Raw genomic sequence first — 24,107 nt, 5'->3', positions numbered from 1 at the left:
TCAAATTACTACCAAAAAAAAGGATTGGAAATGGTTAACCTCTAAAGTAAGGGAAAGACTAAATATGTGGTTCCCTAGATGGATTTCCAAAGGTGGTAGGTTGGATTCAGTCAAAATTGTCTTGGAGGCCACATTTGTTTATTGGATGTCCCTATCTTGCATCCCAAAAGGAGTGTTAGAAAATATAAGAATATTTTTTTTTAGATTCATTTGGTCAGGGAGTGATGACACGAAAGGGATACCTTTGGTAAAATGGAAGAAGTTGGAAATTCCAAAAGCCCTAGGGAATTGGGACCTAAAACACATCTTCTTGTTCTCAAAAGCATTGATTACGAAGAGTGCTTGGAGACTACTATAGAAGAAAATATTTTAGTGCATAGTGTGTAAAGTGAAGTACAATTATCAAATTTCAATTGATGAATGGATCATGACGAATCCCATAAAGAGTTTGCAAACATTTCTACCATCTAGAAAATTATAGTTGTAGCATTTGCATTAGTTGTTGAATCACTGATTTGGAAGATTTGTAGAGGCACTAAAATGAAAGTGGGACTAGATCCCCAGATTGGGTGTGGGGAGGATTATACAATCCTATAACATATTATAATTAATCTAAGATATAGATTTATTTATAACTTATCATAGGGAGAAGATTTTCATATATTGACATTTGGCATTAGGAATGGCTCATAAGAAGAAACGTGGGGCTCAAAGAGGAGGACTATGTCTAATGGGATAGATATATTGAAAGGCTTAGAGCTAGTTTTATTCACATAAAGGATTAGGATGATGTATTTTTAGTCTTTGAACTCCACTAATGATTATACATCAAGAGGGGATTATGAGGATTATAAGTTGTGTACATCCTAATGTATTTCCACGGTTTAGGCTTATATTGTCTTTTTGTTTTTATGGGTACTATTCTTTTAATGAAATTTCTATGTTGGTGTAGTTATTAAGAACTATAATATCACTTTGCATTTTGATGATACATTACTAGCACACTTTTAGCTTTAGCATGTAAAAGACATAAGATAAGTTGATATCATCCCAAACCACAATATGCCATGTAAATGGTTGAAGACAACCTTGATTAAGAACGGATTATCTTGGAGGATAAGGATGGCAACTGCCTAGAATATCAACATACCTTTTTTAATTAAGGCTATAGGTTACGTACACTTTGGTGCATTTTCGTATCTTATATTATCATTTTGTTTTACTGTACATGGAGCTATTTTTTACAAAGTTTTTAGGTTGTTGTAGTTGTGAGGACTGAAATGTGACTTTAGTATTTTAAATTACTAGCATATTAATCTCCTAGGACACTTTTGATAATGCATACCGTAGGACACTTTTTAGCATGTAAAAGGCCCCATGTTGATTTTGGTTATTATATATTATTGTTGATATCATTTTACTTTAACTACTATTTTCTTATTTTAATTTATTACACAATTCGTTTATCAATTTATATATAATTTTAATATCATAAAATATATTATAATTATTTTTTATTATATTATTTTAATTGATATTTATTATTTAAATTTGAAAAATAATATATATATATATATATATATATATATATAATAAGTTTTTTAAAATTATAATAAAGGATTAAATCAAGTATAATATCATATTATATTATTATGAATTTATATTTATTGATATAATATTAAATTTTATGTTAAATTATTTAATATTTTTTTAAATTATTATAAATCACTAAAGCAATTTAAAAAGTTAATTTATGTAATTTATAATAAAACATAAAAGCAAACCAAATGACTATTTTGTAAAATAATAAGATGTGTAGTGTTATACTTACTATGAATATTTAATTATTGGTAAAAGAAAGAAATAAAATAAAAAAATCTTCTTAATAATATTCACTGTTATATTTATTTTAATAATATTTATTATAATTTATTATAGAAAATAAATTTTTTTTCTCACTTCAATAATAATAACGATGATGATGATGTAATATTTATCATGAAATTTTAATTATTAATATAATTAAAAAAAAATATTTTTTCCACTGCATTATTATTCTTTTAAAAAATGCAAAAAAAACGTTCATTTCAAATTAGAGGGGTGGCAGGAGGGAGATGGATTCTCACTAATCTTGATGAAAAAATTGAAATCAAATATTCATGGGTTTAGGTAAGAAAACCAACAATCAAGCTAAGATTTATGGTCTTCTTTTGGGATTAACTTTAGCTCTTGAGAGGGTAATCTTGGTCCTTTTCATCTTGGGAGACTCTATGATCACTATCCAATATTTGAATAGTGGCACATATCCTCAAGAAAATCTCCTTAATCTCCTTTTTAAAAGAATTAACTGTTCTCTTAGCCTCTTTCCCTCATTCTCTCTCTTTCACATCCTTCGGAATCAAAACTTTGAGGATGACTACCAAGCAAATTTAGCCTGCCTATTGGCTGAAGATAAGAAAGAAATCAATGACAACAAGGAGTCATACCCCATATCATAGTTTGGCATGTCCATTCCCTACCCTATGTATCCCTCCTTAACTTGACCCCTTCAAATAATTTTGAAACCTTAGTAATAATAAAAACAAAACTTCAAAGGCCTTGAAGGTCGATGTCATGGCAGCAACAGAATGTGACTCTCATGCATGGGAGGTCATTATAATCCTCCAATGTCACCCTTGCAAAGTACTATACAAGGCATCAAACCCAACTCCTCCACCCTTCGTATTGATGGCTTTGAAGTGACTAAATCTCTGGATTTTTAAATACGACAAGATGGATCTTGTGTGGGAAGGATGTATCCCCATAGTTAAAATTATGGCTCAGTCTGACAACTCCCATTTCTAGGTCTCGCCTTATCCTCCTTTATAGTCCTCCTCTCCATGCCTTCTCGGTCACTTGGGCTCCTCCCCTTTGTAAGAGTCATGGTGTTTTCATGCTTTCATTCCAAGTAGTTCTATAATGAGTCTCTAGAGATTGAAAGAGTCGGTTTCATAGGTGGCATGAGACCCTAGTTTCCCCATCCCTGGAATTGAAGTTGGCGAAATTCTCCTGTGGGGACCTCTTCTACAATTATCAACTATGAAGACTATGCATGGGTAAGCTTCAGCTTCCAGTGGCTCGATCTAATTGGGCATCTCGAGGTTTGTCTTTATTTCCTGAGTCATGTTTTATTATGGTATAAATATCATCCTGTGGTGAATTATTTAGTCGTGTATTTCTTGCACCTCTCAGGCTCACATAGATTTCATTTTCACTCCCCTTCTCTATTATGGTTAGCCCTCACCTTGCGCCATTTTTCTTCCCTCCCCTATTACTCCAGACACCCCCTACTCTCTATCGGGCTCTCATTTGGGGAATTCTCTACTCTTATAGTATCTTCATCACATCCCTTCGCCCTCTCCTTTCTTTCACATGCATTTATCACAACAATGTCTTTGCTCCCCCTTGGAATCCTCTCAGGTTCCCCTCTGACTGGATAGACATGTCCTCTAGTCTTGATTCCTTGGGCTCCTCTGGAAATTCTCCCAGCAACACAAGCAACAATCCCTTAGAGACAAATTCTCCAACATGATAATATTCTAATTATTGTCACTGAGGAGCTTCAATCCCTCAAACTCATATCTTCTCATCAGGATGATGAGATTGATGCTATCAAAAGACAGCTTGAGGATCTCCAAAACAATGGCAACGCTACAGAGAATGAGAATTATCCAACACTGCTCCATGCCTAGCTAAAGGAAATCTAAATTTTGACTTGAATATAGTAGCTGATGAAGACACTCTTTTTCCTTTATAATGGGATCTTATTGTAAATTTTCTTTTTTGATATCTCAATTTTGCAGAATCTATGTATGTCAGACTGATATTGTAGTTTTTTAGGTTAGTAGTTCTCTAGTCTTGATAGACAGTTCCTCTCCAAAGGACCCTTTGAAAATGATGAAATATAATGACTTCTCAAGTAATAGTTGTGACTGGGCCCCATATTTAATGCAAATATCTACTCATTATTATTTTTTTTAAAAAGCACTTATTTTTTTTTCTCAACTCTTATTCCTATGTATAAGAGGAGACCAGAGGGAAAAGGGTTGTAAAATTTGTGCATTTTTACTTTCTATACATTAACTTTATATAAAGTGGAAATATTCATTTTGTATGCACCTTCTCCCAAACCTAGGCCCACATAATTTACACATTTTCACCTCCATCCACACCCTCATATATGGGGATGGAAACTATACATTTTTTTGCTAGTCCAACCTTACTCCAACCCCATTTTTTCCCTTAATCCATCCCCATTTTTTCCCTTACTCAAGTCCCATGTATGATGCACACTTTCTATACACTTTATCACCTAACCCCATCTTCACATATAGGATAAATGCATACTTTCCACCTTCATACTCACCCCTTATATATAGGGGTGGTAAATGTGCACCTTTTGTCTATATCCATGCCCTGACATAAGAGTGAAGGTTCGAGAGAAAATGTGCATTTGTAATGTAAGTGAAAGTGTGCATTTGTGAGGTTGGGAGGGGAAAATGTGATTCAAAAATTTTCCAGTGAAAAAAATGCAACAACTTAATTTTTCTATTTATATTTGTAGTTTAAGAACGACCATTAATCCATAAACATTACTACACTTGAAATTTACACTATTTATATCTTTTACTAACTCAAAATCAACTTCATCTATATTTATCAACATTCAATAACAATCCCATCTCAAGTTTTAATGAAGAACTTATCCATTTTATTTTCTTTTACATGTGCTTAAACCCCAACCACCCAACATACTAAATTTATGGTGGTTTCAAGCACTTTTATAGGAATGTATAGAGTGATGCTCAAATATGAGGGTTTCAAATAAAAACAAACATAGATTAATTTATTTCTAGGGCTTTCACTTGTTTTTATATATAATTCATCATTTTCTACTTTTATTACATCAAGATGCACTCTATATCTTAGCATGGGGAGATGTTCTCGCATTAGTATTAGATAATGCTATATTAAAAAATAAAAATAAATAAAAATGAAATTGACCTGATTGAAAAACAATAATAACAATACTAGCCTTCTCATCTACACATATATTGGTTTGGTAGAGCAAAATACTGCATGGAATATTTTTCCATATTTGTCTATGTAAAAGGCCTTCAAACATAACTTGGGGATCACTAAAGTGAGTTTATCAAATGGAAAGTTGTGGAATCTCTCTCTCTCTCTCTCTCTCTCTCTCTCTCTCTCTCTCTCTCTCTCTCTCTCTCTCTCTCTCTCTCTCTCTCTCTCCACACACACATATGCACCTATTAGTGTCTGAACACTCCAAGACTTTTGAGTATGTATCTTACATCTACATTACATACATTAATTTTCTTCGGGTTTCTTTCCATGTTATGAATTGTCATCTTCTCTGCAACTAGGAAAGTGATTGAATAACCATGTCTCTATGAGTAATTATCTTACATATGCAATATATGTGCTAATCATTTTAGGGTTTCTTTCTAGATTCTACATTTTGGGAGGGTTACTAAAATATTAAGAAACTAATGATGCTAAAATATTGATAGATATCATTGTTGAGGTAGTGTTTTTATTGTGAACAATCAGTCACACAAAAGAGATATTGAAGGGTTGAATTCTTACTATCACTAAGAAAATATTTCTTCAAGAATTTATTTGTTGTAATCATGGGATTTAAGGTTAAGTAGATAAAAAATGAAAAATTCGAATATCTCTTAATCCTATGGCCATTTTATTTACTACAATTAAAAGCAACAAATGCAATTTCAAGAATAAAGTAATACAAATATTATAATTAATTTATTACATAGTTGTATTTTAAGAAAAAAACCAATGTTAATTGCTCAATAAATGTTATAACAACGTGTAATTTAATATAAATCAACATATATTCGTCTTAATCCTTGACTTATCAAGTGTAGAGAACTGTTTCCTCAAGTGTTTCACTCAAAGGGACAATTACACCTCGAGAGATTTGATCCCTTTGGAACTTAATAGATCTGAGGTGAAGATGGATTTAGGTTGGTGATATATTTAAGAAAATTTATAAATTAAGGATTAAATATACACATTCACAAACTTTAATAGCTAAATTGCTTTGCAAAGGAGACCCTTTGCCCCATGAACAAGGGAAATCATAATTAGATTGGTGTTTAGTTGCATTGTGACCTTAAATTTATATTATTATTATTTTGTGTAAGCTAGGAATTCATATTATATTTTGTCTAAACAAAAAAATACATATTCCTATTTACTAACCTTCCATTGGGGAAACCAAACCAGTAGCATAGGTGCATTTCCTTTGTCCATATAATCAAGTTTTCATTCGTGATACAATAAATAAATACCATAAGCCTGAGATTGTTTAGATTATTATTGCTTAGCCTATATCTATGATCACATTGATTATCGAATTCTATGTTGATTAAAAGAAGAAAAAAATGAATTATTAACATGTTACCCTGAGGGTGAGTCCACTTATGCTACCATTGGATTCTCTTTTTCTTCTTCGAAATCTAGAAATTCTAGGTTGACTATCTTCTTTGCTAGCTAAGAGACATTTATGTTTAGTTTTTTCACTTATAACTAGAGAAAATATATGCATAGTATGATTTCTTATTGGGCCTCACTCCTTTCCACCAACACTTTTCCCTTAATAGTTTTCACCAAGTAATAAAGGTCAATTGTTTGAAGATACATGTTGTTTCCCCGTCTGTTAGTATGAATGTTAGGGATCCATTGACCAACAATCTCTTCAATTTATCCATCCTAAATAAAGTTTCTTTCTACCCTTGCTTTAGTTTATGCAATGTTTATTTCATTTTTGGCCTCTTAGAGTGTCTTCTTCTAGTATATCACTATTGAATTTTTTGCATTCATTTATGCATGGGTTCATGATGACCCCTACACCCATGGTGTCCCCTTCCAATTTGGCCTACAACGATGTGAGGAACTGTGGGTAGAATGCACCCACTAGCAGAAAGGAGGTGTTGCAATAAGGGAGTGAGAGACCAAAGAGAGTTTAGAGAGGGAGCTAACTACAATAGAGGGAAGAGAGAGGTGAGCAGGAGAGGCCACCAAAAATAGATGCCTTTGAGAAAAATTGGAAGGAAGGATTCACAGGAGGTAGACTTACTCTCCTAGAGTGGAAGTGGTTCTATAGATATGGTCGATTTGTATGAATCACACCAAGCCATAAGCCAAATGAACACAATAATCCAACCAAGATTATAAGTCCACATGAGAAGAAGATGGGGGGCAGGACTAGGGAGGTAGGATGGCTCTCCCAACCATGAAGTGAAGGAAATGCTAAGAGAAAAACATAAAAATAAAGGATAAATAGAGAGAGTATGTGAAATTTCTTACCTCAAATAAAGATTGTAGTGAACGTAGTGCCAAAGAAACTCTTTGTTTCATGTTGTTTGAGTTGTGTCCAAGCCATGATTCAGTATAGAAGGGTGTGGCAATAATGGAAGCTTATAATCATCATTTGGAGGGGGAGGAAATAACTTGCACACAGGTATGAATCCTCATACTAAATCTATTAAACCTTGATCATGATGCACGTGTGGATGATTTTACCTTGCTACTAATTGTCCAGGCTATCAAGGGTGATGTGAAGGTCAACAATGGAAACAATTCATATTTGCTTTGGTGGTCGAGGTGGCATACCCTATGGGTAATGGTAGTTTACTTGGGTGATGATAGGCCATTCTTCTTTTAGAGAATTTTAAACAACAGAGCACTAATGAATGTATGAAGGGAGAGGCTCATTTTCCATACCTTCATTAATGTGATAATAAACTAATTTATTTATAGATATTTGGATGAGTTGTGGAATTATGATGGGAATCTAGGAAATAAGGCTATTAGTTCTATAGAGCCCACTTTTGAGGCACTAGTTAGAGGATATTTTGGAAGGTTTGGATCCTTTTTGAAGTATTTTGAGAAATTTGATAATAAAATGAGAGTTTCCTTCGACCTATAGATAGGTGTAGTTATTATGAAATGCTATAATTAAGCCAAATTCTAAGGTAAAGATATTTGTAGAATTCTTACTTTTAATTCTGAGAGTTCCTGCAAAGATGTTACCATTGTGGTTTTTGAAGATGCCTCAAATCTTTCTTGACATATGTTACCCTTGGAAGCCCTATTGAGGTTGAGCTTAGTGAAGTAGGTTAGAGGAGGTTCCCAATGGTAAAGAGTTGAAACAATAAAGGTATTTTGGGTATTATTCATGATAAAGGAGGCAGATAAAGATCCAGGGAGCACTTAAATGCATTTTATTAGTTGTTTGCCTTCCATTTCTAATCGAACCAGGGGGTAATGAGGATTTTTTCTCTGACATGGCTTCTCATTTTGTTCCAAACCATATTCATTTCATGCGATATATTTTTTAAAATGTAGCTATTATTTTCTTTCTAAAATTCCCATGGAAAATTTCCAGGGGAAATTTTCCATTCTCTATTGATTATTGGCTTATTGAAGGATGATGATCAAAATTTAACTATTGAAATGATAAGACTTTCCTTTTCCTATCTTGTTTTCTAAACAAGGTGGCTCCTTCATCCCAAAGGGATGAAGTAAAAGGGTAGTAATTGAGATGTTATATGGTTTCCTTATTTTGAAAACAAAGATATTATATCGAGGGTCATGGAAGCATTGAAGCTAAAGTTTGTTGCAAGTTAGAATTTTTCCATGAATTAGAAGCCAAAGGAATAGAGATAATTATTTCCATAAGTTTTTCTTCCATATTTTGATCCAAACTATTGGTGAGGGATGATTGGAAATATTCTTGGTTAATATATAAGATTATTTTATATTATATTTCCATTTAGTTTTATAGCCCCATCTTAGTTATCCTCTCCCTCTCAGGCTCTAATTTTCCTACTACTTATTTCATTCCAAAAGAGTTCCCATAAAAATCCTTCCAAGAGTTGGATCCACCTCCATTTTTAGTGCACCTGGATCACCATTTTGGGTGCTCATATTTTGTGTCCTAGTATTGATTGACCATTTTTTTCCTTTACTATCAGTTGGTCTCTATAAGGCTGAAGATTCGCTCTATATTTTATATTAGAAAATTCTTGGCGTGAATCCTCCTACAAAAGTGGAACTTTTCCATTACAAGTTTCCTAGAAGAAATGATCTTTAATTAGGTCCCTATTTTGCAAATAAACATTCCAAACCAACTCTTTTTCATTAATGTTCCTACAATATTTTAGCCTCGACATTTTACCCCATAGTTCCTCTTGGTTTTATAGGCATCTCCACCAAGTTTTAACCCTCATAATTGAGCTCAAGGTTTTTGGATCATGAAGCCCTATACCTCCTTGCTTCTTTGGGATACATATTTTGTCCCAAGCTATTAAGGCCCATTTCTTCTCTTTTTTGGCCCCTCCCTAGGAGCAAGAGCATTGAAGATTCCTGATTTTCTTGAGTAGATGTTTTTGGATTGCAAAGGTTGAGAACATATAAAGGGGCACATATTGAACAATAAACCTCAAGAGGGTGAGTCAACCTACAATGTCAAGAGAATGAAAGGTCCACCTTGCTAATTTTGGTTCCATTTTTATGAGAAGGTCCTCCCATGAGGAATAACAGAGTGAATTCTCAACAAGCAGGGCCCCTATATATTTGGATGAAGGGAACTCCTTTGAAATCCTAGAGTTCTACAAATATTAGTTTAAATACAAATAAAATTAGAAAATAAAATAAAATTTGTGACTTACTAATTTGATTTATGATTTTTCCAAAAGCTACAATGGACTCTTCTAGAATTTGTTTGATCGATTTAGCTTTGTTTGTTGTTGGAGTACCCATTAGTAGAGTGTCATCAACAAATTATTTATGGGTGGTAGTTATATCTTCTCCATGAATACTTAGGCTCTTGATTTTGTTGGAGGTAGCTACTATTTTTTTTCTCTACTTAAATCCTCTGCCATGATATCAAAATGGAATGGGGATAATGGGCCACTTTTTCTGATTCCACAAGAAGGAGAGAAGGTAGAAGAGGTTGATCCATTTATGAGAATAGAAAAGAAGGATTTGGAAGTTAAATATATGGTCTAGGTGATCCATTTTTCAAAGAATCTAATGGTAGGAGAACATGGAAGATATATTTCTAGCTTAGCATATCAAATGCTTTGGATATGTTAAGATTCATGATCATTCCTGTTGATTTTTTTGTTTTGAGGGAATGAATTAATTCATGGGCTAGAATTATACTATCAAGAATTGTCTCCTTTCAACATAGCCCAAATTTTCTAGGGAAATAAGAAAGGGGATAAGAGGTTTTAAGAAAATGGCAATAATTTTGGTGATAATTTTGTAGGTCACAGTGCAAAGAGAAATAGGACAAAAATTACTAGGATATTTTAAGTTGTGTTCTTTATGGATTAGCATAAGAAATTGGCATTAAGGGAAAGTGATTTTGTGAGAGTCCTTAACCAAAGCTAGGACCTCATTTTAAGGATAGGCTAGAAAAATTCAAAGAAATCAATGGTCAAGCCATCAAAACTAAGTGATTTTCCTTTTGGAATTTCCATCACTACTTTCTCTACTTTTTGGACAATGATCACCTAAGTAATGCTACATTGCACTATTCGGTAACCAAAGTAGGGATGTTTGCATGATATTTTGTATAGTTGTTCTCTTATCTCTTTGTGGTTCATTGAGTAAGTTTTTATTTATAATAGTATGTTAATTCATTCTCAATGTTTGCATGTGGTTCCAAATTTTCTCCCTAGTTGTTTTTTAGGATTAAGATTCTATTGTGATGCCTATATTGAATCATTGAACTTTATAAGAATATTTTTTTCTTCTCTCCCTCTTTTAGCCATTGAATCTTGATTTTTGCTTCCAGAGAATCTCCTATTGCTTATTCCACTCCTCTATTTGCATATAAAATTAGGTCTCCTCGTTGATAAGCTCTTCTATCCTTCTATCTAGAATGTTTTTTTTTTTTTTTTTTATTGAACTATTTCCATTTCCTCAATTAACTCTTTTTAATATTTATAAATGTATCCAAATTCTTCTTTATTCCATTGTTTTAGGTAAGATTTTAGATATTTTAGTTTTTGCTAAAAATAATACACAGTAGATCTAGTTTTCTCCAAGGCTTTTTTTCCACCAATTTTCTACTTTTTGCTGAAAAGAAGTGTGACTTAGCCAAAATGCTTCAAATTTGAAAGGTCATTCTTTTGAGTTCCCAATCTAGTACAAGGTTAGGCTTATGGGCCAATGATATAAATATATGGATGGAAGTATTGATGCATCAATACCTAATCCCATAATCATTAGGGATTCTGATATTAAGAATCAATCTATTTTAGAGGATATTGGATGAGAAACTCCTCTCCTATTGTTCCAATTGTGTACATTGCTGGTAGTTTCAATATCTACTAGTCTTAAACAATTGATATTTTCTTTAAAGAGATCCTATTGTACATGCATCCTCCTTATTCATCATCTTTTTTCCCCTGAGGATTTTATCATACTAAAATATCCTCCCATATTCTAGTAGCCATTTTAAATAATTTGGGAAATGGCTTGGATCTCCTTGATAAAGGATTGTTTTTCCCCTACAAGTTGGGTCCATAAGCATCGTATATGAATCTTGACTCTATTGATCGAATTAAATGAAATTTAGTTGTGATAGTTCTTCTAGTTGAGAAGAATTCAGTTAATATAACTTTTGAGGGATGACATAGAATAATGATCAATCCTACTACCCCTTGTGTGTCAATTGCATTTAGTTGTAGCCTCCCCAACTAGTGATTATAATTTTAGATAACATTTCATTGGTGCATTTTTTCTCCCAAAGCATAATAACAATGGGTTGATTTAATTGAATTTTGTATTTCAATGGTCTTTGCTTTCTCTTCCCATTAAGGCCTCTTACATTTTAGGAGAGGATTTTTATTGAGTATTGGAGAGTGATGGGTGGAACCTATCAATCATAAAATCGATCCTTCTAGAAGTTACTATCATTTCTCCTAATTCTTAAAGAATTAGTTTATTATTGTTTTGGCCTCTTTTTTTGTCTACTTTGCCAAATCTTAAATTCATTTTTCGGGTGTTAGTTTTAACACCTAAGGAGACAATTTGATTATGCATACCTTTCTATTTTTATTCTTGAAGTACTTGATGTCTAATGAAGGTTATCATTAGGAGTTGGATCAACTACTCCAATATGGACTTTTGGTCTTTCTCATCACAAGTTGCAACTAGGGTTTGTAGATTGAGATCTCCTAACTCCATACCTTCCATTTATTTTGAATCTAATAGGGTTTTCTTCCCACTTGTGTTGCTTCAGTATCTTCCTGGTTTTCTCCATTGAATTTTCTTCTCTTGATTTCTTTATCTTCTACTTCTTGTGCTCCTTATGACTAGGGAGTTTGTCCTTCCTAAGTATTAGGGGCTTCTTCTTGAATTTCTTGTACATTCTTTGACAATACTCCATAATGATTTTGTTATTTTTCTATTGTTGCATTAACATTCATGGAGAGATTCTTTCTTATTACTCTCTTGTTCACTACTTCCTCCAAACCCTTCAAATATTTTTTAACTGATGGTTTGAAAGGGGTCAAAGCTTGGTTGCAAGGGTAGTCTCTAAAAATATCTCCATGCTTGTGGAATTTGTAGCATATGAAGGGATATGCTCACAATCGATAGTTTCAAGCCAAATAGTGTCCTAATAGCTCACGTGGATTGATGTTGGGAGTGGTTTAGAAACATGTGTAGACATATATTTTTCCATAGGATATGTATAATCTTTTCTTAGTTGTGTCTAATGTTTTTATGAATGTTCCTAGAGTGTTTCCTATTCCTTATAAGACCTCCTCTTCCTAAAATTCATGAGGTAAATAGTATAAACAGATCCATATCTTAGTAGTTGTCAAGGATTCCTTGTCTAGGTTGAATCTTTTAGTTCAGAGGCAAAGAAATAATCCAATGTTTTTGGAATACCCTCTGTTTGTCTTCAAAATTGTTGAAGATGGTTGTGAAGAACCATTTTGAGTCCAACTTGAGGTCAACATGTCCTTTGTCTTCTAGTATGTTTTGATCCACAAAACTAGAGCTTTTTATGTTGGCCAAATATCCACGAACGTACCTACGGTTGCATGGTCCTACATATATTGAATGTTTTATGTTATTTTCATTGAGCTTATCTCATATGTTGGCATGTAATATGCATGTGGAATGCACGTTCCTAAGTGGCATTGCTATTGAGTGTCAGGATTAATTGGCTTAGGTTACCCTACTCTAAACCAGTGCCATAATTTCTATTGGATGTAAACTCATTAATTATTTTCTTACCTCTATCGCCTGCTAAAAAATCTTGATACTAGCTTCAAGAAGAGTTGTTTGCCACTACATTTTGGGAGGAGGGATCCATTCCCCCTCCTCCAAGATTTGTCATGAGTACCCTAAAAACCTTAGGTTGCTAAGAATCCATATGTTGCAAACCTCTACACTCCCTTTCAATCTTTTACAAGTATCATAATTATTAATATTATAAAAAAGAACTATAAACAAATTTTGGATTGTTGATATAAGTTTTTGGATATATGTTGTATGCAAGTTTACTGATGTCTTGTGTTTCAAGTGGTCTCACCAACCATCATTAGGGACTCAAGTAAAGCATGATAGATCGAAAAAGAGTGTTGGGATATTTATAAAGAAATAATCAACTAGTGACTGTTAATATGCATGTTAATATGATCATTAAAACATATTTTATGGAAATAAAATATGTTTATTAATTTATCCTCTATTAACCTTAATCCCTCCACTTTTTATCTTCTTGAAAAAGGATTCAATTATGCTACTATTCCACATAGGATCCCAGTTGAGGTCATCTCATGAAGAAAATGAAATTAGACAAGATTGTGGAAGAATAAACCAAACCCCCCCACCCAGCCTAACTTGTCTAAAGAGGAGTTCCTCGCTATCAAAGAGCTTAACAAAAACTCATACATCTTGATCCTAAAAGTGGATAAAGGGAACACTACTATATAATTAATTCTTCTTATTATGAAGCAATCATGAGCTCTTGGTGACCCCTACTTACAAATCACTCCCTAAAAATACTATTCATCATGTCACTAACTTGGTAACCCAAGCTATAAAAGGCTCATCCATTGATCCTCTTATTCCAATGTGGCTCATCCATCAACATCCTATGACCCCCAAAATCTATGGGCAACCAAAGATCCATAAAAAAGATATTCCCTTAAGACCCATAGTGAGTGTTATTGGAGCCCTCACTCATGCGCTCTCTCGCTTCCTAGCCTCCAAGCTTCAACCCTTCGTTGGAACATCCGATTCTTTTATTAAAGACTCCTCCCACTTCATCTAAAATCCAAAACCATTCATCTTGACCCCAATGACATCATGGTCAACTTTGATGTCATCTCCCTCTTTACCAAAATCCATGTTCCTAAAGCCTTAGAATTAATCTCAAAGTTGGTTGACACTTAAAATTATTAAAATCTATCTATCCTCCACCTTCTTCTCCTACAATGGCATTTGCTATGAACAGATAACGGGAACAACAATGGGATCCTCCCTTTCTCTGGTCGTTGCAAATATCTTTATGGAACATTTCGAGTCTATTGCCCTTAATTCTTGGCATCTGAAACCTAAATTTTGGTACATGTTTGTTGACAACACATTTGTAGTGTGGCCTCATGGGCTTCCTTCCCTCTAGGATTTTCTCCATCACCTCAATAGCCTTTCCCCACACATCCAATTTATAATGGAATTGGAAGAGCACTCCTCCCTTCCCTTTCTCGATGTCCCTGTTTCTCATCTCTCTGACGACTCCCTTTCCTTCCAAGTGTATCACAAGAAAACTCACATTGAATGATACCTCCATGCTAACTCTCATCATCACCCTGCGCATAAGACAATTGTCCTTAAAACCTTATTCAATGGAGTTGTCAAAATTTTTGATCCTCAATTTCTAGCCTTTGAGATAGCTCACCTAACCAAAGCCTCATTAAGATTGGTTACTCTAGTTCCCAAATCAATAAAGCTTTTAAATCTTCCTACTCTCATGGCCTCCCCAAACAACCCCTTCCCCCTCCCAAGGCTCTTATTTCTCTTCCTTATATAAAAGGAACCACTAATATCATCTCTAAATTCTTAGCAAAAAAGAACATCAAAACTTTATTTAAACCCAACAAAACCTTAAAATAATTATTCAAGTCTCCCAAGGATAGGCTTGATCCAATGCTCAGTCCCAGAGTCTACCAAATTCCTTGTTCATGTGGCAAGTCCTACATTGGCCAAACTGGTAAGTCCTTTAAAGCTCGGTTAAAGGAGCAAATCGTCAATACTTCCCACAATCATGTTTTAAAGTAAGCTTTGGCTGAACATTCCTTCAAAACCAAGCACCTTATCAGCTTTGACCAAAATAAACTTCTTGCCCTTGCCATTTTCCAGTCTACCCACCTCATTCGTGAAGCCTTAGAGATCGAAAAGCGACCAAATAATTTCAATAGTGAAGATGGGTACAACCTCAATGAATCATGGAAACCTCTTATTCACCACCTCAGTCACTAACCTAACCTTTCCCTTCCCTATTCTCTTTCCCATTTTTGGTTCCCCTTGTTCCCCTTGTTCCTCTGACAAACCCTTGCCCTGCCCCTTTTTCCTCACTCCTTATTTTATTTTTACATTTGCTTATGCCCCTCACCCCGCTCCCCCCACCCTATTCATTATTTTCTTTATGTTTTTTTCCTCTCCATCTTCATTTCCTTTCTTCCTCTCTTTTTTTTCCTCATGATTATTATTATTATTATTTTCATACATATTATTAATTAATCTTTTATTTCTATCATTGTTAATTTACCCAATCCTAATTTTCTTCTTTAAAATTAAAACTAAATAATTAATTGAATATTAGTCATAAGTCAAATTTACATCTACCGGTTGGTTCTGATGATGGGTGGGTTAGGGTTCCTGCACTGGTCTCAGCCGCAGTGTCCTGGTTTTGCAGCCCTTGCTCACCGTTTGCCCCCCGTAAGCAGTTTCTGAACTGCCTCTGCCGTCGATAGCATATTTCCTGCTTCTTTCGTTGTCGCTTCTCGCCCGCGTTTATTTCTCCCTAACCACAGCTGCTACCGGTCTTGCATCTTCACCTGGGCAATTTTTACCTTTCACCGTTTACCCTTCCCCTGTTCCTTGTTTCGATTCCACAGGCAGCTGTCAGCTAACGGTTTAGACAGTTATGGGGGACAACCTAGATTATACTGTGGACCCGTTGGAAGGTGAGCCCATTTGGACGGAGGCCAGGACCACTCTGGAGGGTTTCTACTCTTTTGACAATGAGCTCTCCGAAGAGATAGGTGCCCTTCCCCCCATCTCTAACTCGCGTTTCACGTCGGTCTCGCTACCAAAAGACACCCCTGTTAACCTGGAATACATTTCTCAGCCGCTCTCTCCTAGCTCTTTGGCTTTTGTTGAGCCACAAATTGCCCCTAATAGTCTAACCCTAGGTGCAGCTGCGGCTTCGAACCCCTCCTCGTCTGGCATCTTCAAACCCTTGTCTAAACCCTCGTCTTCTGCTTCTCTGGCATCAGCCTGTTCTACCATTCTTACCCTAGCAGCTCCTCTACAGGGAAATTTGACTGGTATCGGCTCTATTTCGGGGTTTTTCAGTTCCATCCCAATAACCACTGCTAGGGTTTCATCTTCCCCTATGACTACACAGACCTCAATTCTGCCCGAAGCAGTGGCCTCCAAGTTCGGAGAGGGGTCCAAGAGAAAAAGGAATCTAAAGCTCAGGAACTACGAAGTTTTTCTCAAGCTCACTGAGGATATCCCATTGTTGGAGACTATGGAGTTGTCGGAGAAGGTTTTGGTTGGTCGGGTCAGAGGAAGACACTACAGTGTGGAGAGACTGTAGAAATGGACCATGGAGGTATGGGGACATCACCTAAATGACCCCCCTTGGGTGCAGACATTTGTTAAAGGTTGGTTTGCAATGCGTTTTAGTTGTTTGGCACACACCAACTGGGTCCTTTCGACTGTTTGGCACATTGACCAAGCCCCTGTTCTTCTTCGGAGGTGGACGCCGATGTTCGATCCTGAACAAGAAAGGGTGGATGCCGGACCTATCTGGGTTCGCCTCCTGGGGCTTCCATTTCACTTCTGGACGGAGGAAATTTTCAAGAGAATTGGGAACGCTCTTGGTAACTATCTTACATATGATGCCTCCTTTCAGTCTACGGGGCGCATGGCCTATGCTAGGATCCTGGTTCACATGGATCTAACTGATGGATTACTGGAGCATATCAATATACAATGGAGGAATATAACTCGACGATAGATCCTGGACTATGAGGGTGTCCCATTCCGGTGCCGGAGATGCCACAGAGTTGGGCATTTGTTCAAAGATTGCCCCCTTAATGGAGGATTGTCCAAGAAAGCACCGAGACAAGATCCTTTGACCAGAGAAGCTACAGATCAAGTGGAATAGCGTCGTATCCTGAAGGAATTGCCTCGGCACTCCATTTCTCCTGTTAGGAGGACTGAATCTCAATCTGCCCCTACGGCCTCAGCCTCAGCTCTTGCCAAGTCCGCACAAAAGAAATGAGGAAGGCCCCCACTTCGTCCTCCTCCTCCGCCATCTGATATTGCCAGGTCTGCCTCCGGAGACTCCATCGACTCGGGTATGAGCCCCCCTCTCCCTTTTTCCTCTCTTTGCTGCTCATATGTTCACGATTTCTTGTCATCTGGTTTTTCTTTGGATTTGGGTTTGGGTCCAGTATCCTCTGCTCCCCCTGCCCAGATCTTTTGTGCATTTGCCCCCTCTCTTCCTATCATTGCCCCCACTCCTCCCTCCCTACCGACTACTCCCCCTAACCCTCTCTCTTCCTCGGCTATTATCCCCGTAGTGCAGGGGTATATGACCCATTCAAAGGCAAAAAGACAGGTGGTGGATCATGTTGGCCTTGACATTATCTCACCCCCCCTTGCACAAACCCATCCGAGGCCGACCCTCTTCTATTACTAAAGCAAAATCCCAAGCGGGAGACGATATTGCAGCCGGTAAACAGTCCACTATCCCTGGGGTCCTTAGAGCTAGAGAAACCCCCTCGGAACCCCCTCCATGAAGATTCTTTCTTACAATTGTCATGGGCTTGCTAGGCCTGAGAAAAAACTGGCACTCCGTCGGATAGTTCAATCCGATCATCTTGACATTATTTTCTTACAAGAGACCCTTGGCCCCGTTGCTGACATTTCTAGATTTCTTGAGTACATGCTCCCGGGGTGGAAGTTCACTGGACTTGATGCACAACGGAGATCTAGAGGTATATCCTTCGGATATAATGCCCGCTCCATTAATCTGATCAACTGTTGGGGAGGGGCTGGTCATATTGGTGCTGACATTTTTTCAGTGGATCTTGGCATGAATTTTAGAATTTTTAATATCTATGGGTCGTGCCAAAACAGACCGGAATTTTGGGACAATCTCTTGGGGTCGGACACCTTCTCTGTTGATCATCTGATTCTGGGTGGAGATTTAAATTTTTCCATTGGACATTTAGAGTCGTGGGGCCACCATGCCCAGAGAGATTCACTCTCGGACTACTTTTCTACCATTCTGGATAATCACCAGCTGATAGACATTCCCTCAGCCAAGATACAAGCCACCTGGAGAAATAATCGGACTGGGGAAGATAGTCTAGCTCGCAGATTGGACCGTTTCCTTGTCAAAGAAAGCATACTTGACTTGGGTTTTTGTATTAGACAATGGGTCGGATCAGGAGGGATCTCTGACCACCTCCCCATTTATATGGAAATTGATGGAGGAAGAGCAAAACCCAAAGGACCTTTCAAATTCTGTTCAGCATGGCTCAAGGAAGCCTCCTATATCAGCATGGTCACAGACTTCTGGAAAGAAAACCCTCTGGGGGCAGGGGGCAACTATACAAAGGGGTTTCTACACAACCTTAATATGCTGAAGAAAATGTCCAAGCAATGGGCACACAATAAGAGGACACAGGATGACCTTTCCTTGAGACAAATTGAATATGATCTGTCGATATTTGAAAATGAACAGGGTGGACTGTTCAACTCTGCCGAACATAAGGAGAGGATAACATCCCTTTACTCTGCAAGAGGAAAAATTCTTAAAGACCGTGAAGAAGTCTGGAGACTAAGAAGCAGGGCGATTTGGATGCAGGAAGGGGATGCTAACACAAAATTCTATCATAAGTTCACCAATGGCAGAAAGGCGATTAACACTATTTGGAAACTTCAGAATGAAGATGGACTACCAGCAAACACTTTCCCGTAGTTAGCCTCTCTTGCAACCTCCCATTTTAAGAGAGCTTTCAGGGCCCCTCGAGAAGCAAACCTGGCAGATATCATCAGGGTTGCCCAGCACTTCCCACGATTTGTGGAACAAGATGAGGAAGGGGAGCTTATCAAGGAGGTCACCTTGGAAGAACTGGAGGCCACATTGAAATGGTTCAAGAAAGACAAAAGTCCTGGGCCAAATGGTTGGACCATCGAGTTTTATCTAGCCTTCTTTGATGTCCTTGGGTTAGATCTGCTGCATGTCATTGAGGACTCCAAAATAAATGGAAGAATTGAGCCATCCATCACTTCTACCTTTATTGCACTTATCCCTAAAGCTGATAACCCTTCCTCCTTTGATGAGTATCGCCCTATCTCTCTCTGTAACTGCCTATATAAGATTATTGCCAAAATCATTGCCAACCGGATGAGACCCATTCTCTCCAAGCATATCTCCTCGGAACAATTTTCCTTCCTACATGATAGACAAATCTTTGAAGCTGTGGGTATTGCCCAGGAAGTGTTGCACACTCTTCACACCAGGAAAGGCAAAGGCATGATTCTGAAAGTGGACTTATCTAAAGCCTTTGACCGAGTCAACTGGTTATACATCAGAATGCTATTAACTCACCTGGGGTTCCCTTTCATTTACATTAAATGGATTATGAGTTGTATCTCTAACATATCTTATAGTGTCCTGGTCAACGGTAGTGCATCCCCATTTTTTCTCTCGGAAAGAGGACTTAGGCAGGGCTGCCCTCTTTCTCCTCTACTTTTCCTCCTTGTCATGGAAGGTCTCAGTAGGAAGATAAAGGAGGAGCATAGAGGTGGCAGACTACAAGGCATCAAGATCACAGATGACTGCAGGCTCACACATCTACTCTTTGTGGATGATGTCCTGATCTTTCTGAATGGAAGCATTGGTGATTTGACCAGCATCAGATCCATCTTCTCTTTATTCATGTCAGCTACAGGTATGGTTTAAATGAGCACAAATCAACCTTGACAGCGACTGCATGCACTCAGCATGAGTTACATTTTGCTCTCCAACGCTTTCGATTCTCACAATTGGGTCTTACTGAAGGTCTGAAATATCTGGGATACAAGTTAAAGCCCCTGGGCTATAAGATTGTAGATTGGACTTGGCTAATTGCAAAAATGGAAAAAAGACTCAACATCTGGTATCTCAAATATCTCTCACGTGTTGGTCGCCTCACCCTCATAAAGAGTGTTTTGGAAGCCACTCCTGTGTACTGGATGTCTCTGGCCTAGATTCCTAGAGGGATCCTTACTAGAATACAAGCCCTTTGTTACAGATTCTTATGGAAAGGTAGCCAGCCGGGCAAGATTTTTGCTTGGGTTAAATGGGATGCTCTGAATCTGCCTAAAAAATGGGGAGGCTGGGGACTTAAAAAACTTGATGATTTCTCCTCTACTCTAGCTGCAAAGCTCGGATGGCATCTGCTCACAGGTGACAGCCTTTGGACCAAAGTGACAATTTCAAAATATATCGCCCCTCTTCAGACCCTGGACTGGATCAGGAGACCTATTAGAAGCACATCCGGGATTTCGACAATATGGAAGGTTGTCATCAAGGCTCTGGGACCTATCAGGGTGGGTCTCACTTGGAGAATCCACTTAGGTCTAAAAGTACGAGTTGGTATAGACCCGTGGATTGGGTGTGGGAATTCCCACAGCCTACCTGTAAACCTCATCCAGCTGCTACATGAACAAAATGTCACTCATATTGCTCACATTGCTGATAGAGAGAACTCCTCCTTCCTACATCAGGCTTGGAAATCTGCACAACAACTTAACATTCCCCCACAATGGCACCATCTGTGGGAGGAGTACACTCAGGCACTCTCTGAAGCCCATATTCGCATAACTGAAGAAGACGATGAGATTATCTGGGCCCTCTCAAAATCTGGCAGATTCTCTCCAAAAGATGGTTATCTGGTATTAGCAGAGTCAAGGAAGCCACAGAATATCGAAGTCTGGTGGCAACACCTCTGGAAGCTGAAGGCCCCCCTCCGAACCAGATTACTCATGTGGTGCATCTTACGAAATAAAATCCCTACTGGGGATAATCTCATCAAGCAGGCACAATATGGGCCTCACTGGTGTTATCTATGTAAAAATGAAAATGAATTGGTTTTTCACCTTTTCCTGGATTGTATAGAAGCCCATAGGCTGTGGGATTTAGTCATCTCGAAAGTCGCCCCCTCCTGCTCTTGGACTGCTGCATCTGTCGTTGAGGCCTGGTGCTCTTGGTTTTCCTCTGTTTCTACCCCCAAGCAGCGCAACCTCCCAGCTCTAATTTGTTGGGCCATTTGGATCGCCCGCAATTCCCTCATTTTTCAGAACCTTTCTCCTCGTTGGCCTATCATCGCGGCCAAGGTGCTGGCTGATTATGCCCTCATCCCGGATGATCCTCCTTCCCATAGACCCCGTATTATCTCCCCCGAACAAATTGACCAAAGCAAACCGTGGGCATATTTTGACGGGGCCGCACAGGAAAATGGCTGCAGGGAGGAGGGGCATCTTGCATATCACATCTCACCACTCATTCAACCTACTCATGGGATTCAGGAAGGGCACAAATAATTTTGCAGAATTATCAGCAGCAAAACATCTTATTCATTTTGCATTGGAGAAAAATTGCAGAGACTTACAATTATTTGGGGACTCCAAAATTGTTTGTGATTGGTTGAATAGGACTGCTAGATGCTCTACTTACACATTGAGTCATATACTGGAGGAGGCCCTGAGACTGATTTCTTTATTTGACACATTCACTTGCAAACATATTTTCAGGGAGCAGAACACAGCAGCTGATGGCCTTTCCAAAGAAGTTGCGCTCCGGGAGCCGGGCACTCTGATGATTCAGGAACAGCTCGATGGCTCCCACTATTAGTACTATCACCGACCATTTATGGATTTTCATGCATAAATCTACAGGACATATGGTTTTTTGTTTATGTATATATTTTTCATCTCATGGACAACTTTGGTTTTATATCTATTGTATCTCTCAGTTTTTTCTGAGTTGTTACCTCCCTGCGTGGATTAAGGTAACAACATTTTAGAACTCAGATCTCTTGACGATGACAACTTGTCATTGATATGTTCAACATATGCATACACATCTACAAAATGTAATTTCTTTCTATAATTGAAATTACGATTTTTCCTAGGGGAAAAAAGTCAAATTTACATGAGTCTCTGCTCATATTAATTTTTTCAAATTCTCAATTTCTTTTTGGTTTTATTAGTTTTGAAGATTATAATCCAAACCTATTAATAAATAAATTCTAGAAAATAATTTTTTTATTTAATGAAGTATTAATTTCTTTACTTTATTTATATTTTAACAAATATAATCTATTTTAAATTGTGGCCAAAACCTTATTATTTATATTTTAATATTTAATTTAATAAATATATCTCATTTTTAATTTCTTTATTTTATTTTATTGTGATTCAATTTTTAAATTAGGGTAAAATGTTTTTAATAAATATATTAATTTAACTTAAATTGTGGTAAAAAAACCTTATTATTTATATTTTGATTTTTTTTTTAAATCATATAAGTTGTGATTATTTTTTTTTAATAAATATAGTTTATTTTAATTTTAATTTATTTTAAATTATAGTAATTTTTTTTAATAAATATACCTTATTTATTTTAATTTAATTTATTTTTATTTCATTTTATTTTAAATTAAATATTTTTAAATTATGATCAATATTTTAATAAACATATTTTATTTATTAAAATTAGTTTTAATGGTCATATTAACATTCATATTAATGATCATCATTAGTTGATTCTTTCTTTATAAATGCCTAAACATTCTTTTCAGATTTATTATGCTTAGTTGAGTCCTAATGATAGATGGTGAGACCACTAGAACATCATTAAATTCACACACAACATATATCCAGAAATGTAGAAATGTGAAACTCTATTTTTCAACAATATTCTAGCTAAATATAAATTTATTTTTTATCAAATAAAAAATATTATCACTACACTTTATGCCATTTTTCTACCATATTCTCTCCTACTTAAATTTATAGCAGATTTAGGTATAGTCTAACTTATAGACGAAATGACATTTTTCATGAACATTTTTCTAGTTCATTTTAATCAAAATGTTTTGAAATTAATATATATTTATTTTATGTTTTCTCAAAATCAAGTCATATTAAAATGAACCAAAATTCTTAAAAACAATATTTTCATATAAAAAGATAACAATATTAATGTGAAACTCTATTTTTCAACAATATTCTCGCTAAATATAAATTTATTTTTTATCAAATAAAAAAAATTATAACTACACCTTATTCCATTTTCCTACCATATTCTCTCCCACTTAAATTTATAATATATTTACATATAGTCTAACTTATAGACAAAATGACATTTTTCATAAACATTTTTCTGGTTCATTTTAATCAAAATGTTTTGAAATTAATATATATTTATTTTATGTTTTCTCAAAATCAAGTCATTAAAATGAACCAAAATTCTTAAAAACAATATTTTTCATATAAAAATTTTACAATATTAATGTGAAACTCTATTTTTCAACAATATTCTTGCTAAATATAAATTTATTTTTTCTCAAATAAAAAAATTTATAAATACACCTTATTCCATCTTCCTACCATAATCTCTCCTACTTAAAGTTATAACATATTTAGGCATAGTCTAACTTATAGAGGAAATGACCTTTTTTCATGACCATTTTTCTAGTTAT

At 36.1% G+C, this 24,107-nt stretch overlaps 1 protein-coding gene across 1 annotated transcript; it reads left to right on the top strand.

Moving 5' to 3' along the window:
- The first annotated feature begins 18,145 nt into the window (after window positions 1-18,145).
- LOC149140547 (uncharacterized) lies at window positions 18,146-19,336 on the top strand. The gene has a single exon (XM_089451007.1). It carries the CDS (start codon window positions 18,146-18,148, stop codon window positions 19,334-19,336), a length of 1,191 nt encoding a protein of 396 aa, XP_089307133.1.
- Window positions 19,337-24,107: the final 4,771 nt, after the last annotated feature.

This window comes from Pinus tabuliformis, chromosome X (assembly GCF_031772625.1).
Source record: "Pinus tabuliformis cultivar Carrire ecotype Pingquan chromosome X, CPIR1, whole genome shotgun sequence".
Lineage (NCBI taxonomy): Eukaryota > Viridiplantae > Streptophyta > Pinopsida > Pinales > Pinaceae > Pinus > Pinus tabuliformis.
Note: the sequence above shows the minus strand (reverse complement) of the source record. Positions and strands in the feature narration are given on the sequence as shown.

Bases quoted from the DNA above. Each gene is read 5' to 3' on its own strand.
- LOC149140547 (XM_089451007.1), top strand. From the start codon at position 18,146: ATGAAGATTCTTTCTTACAATTGTCATGGGCTTGCTAGGCCTGAGAAA.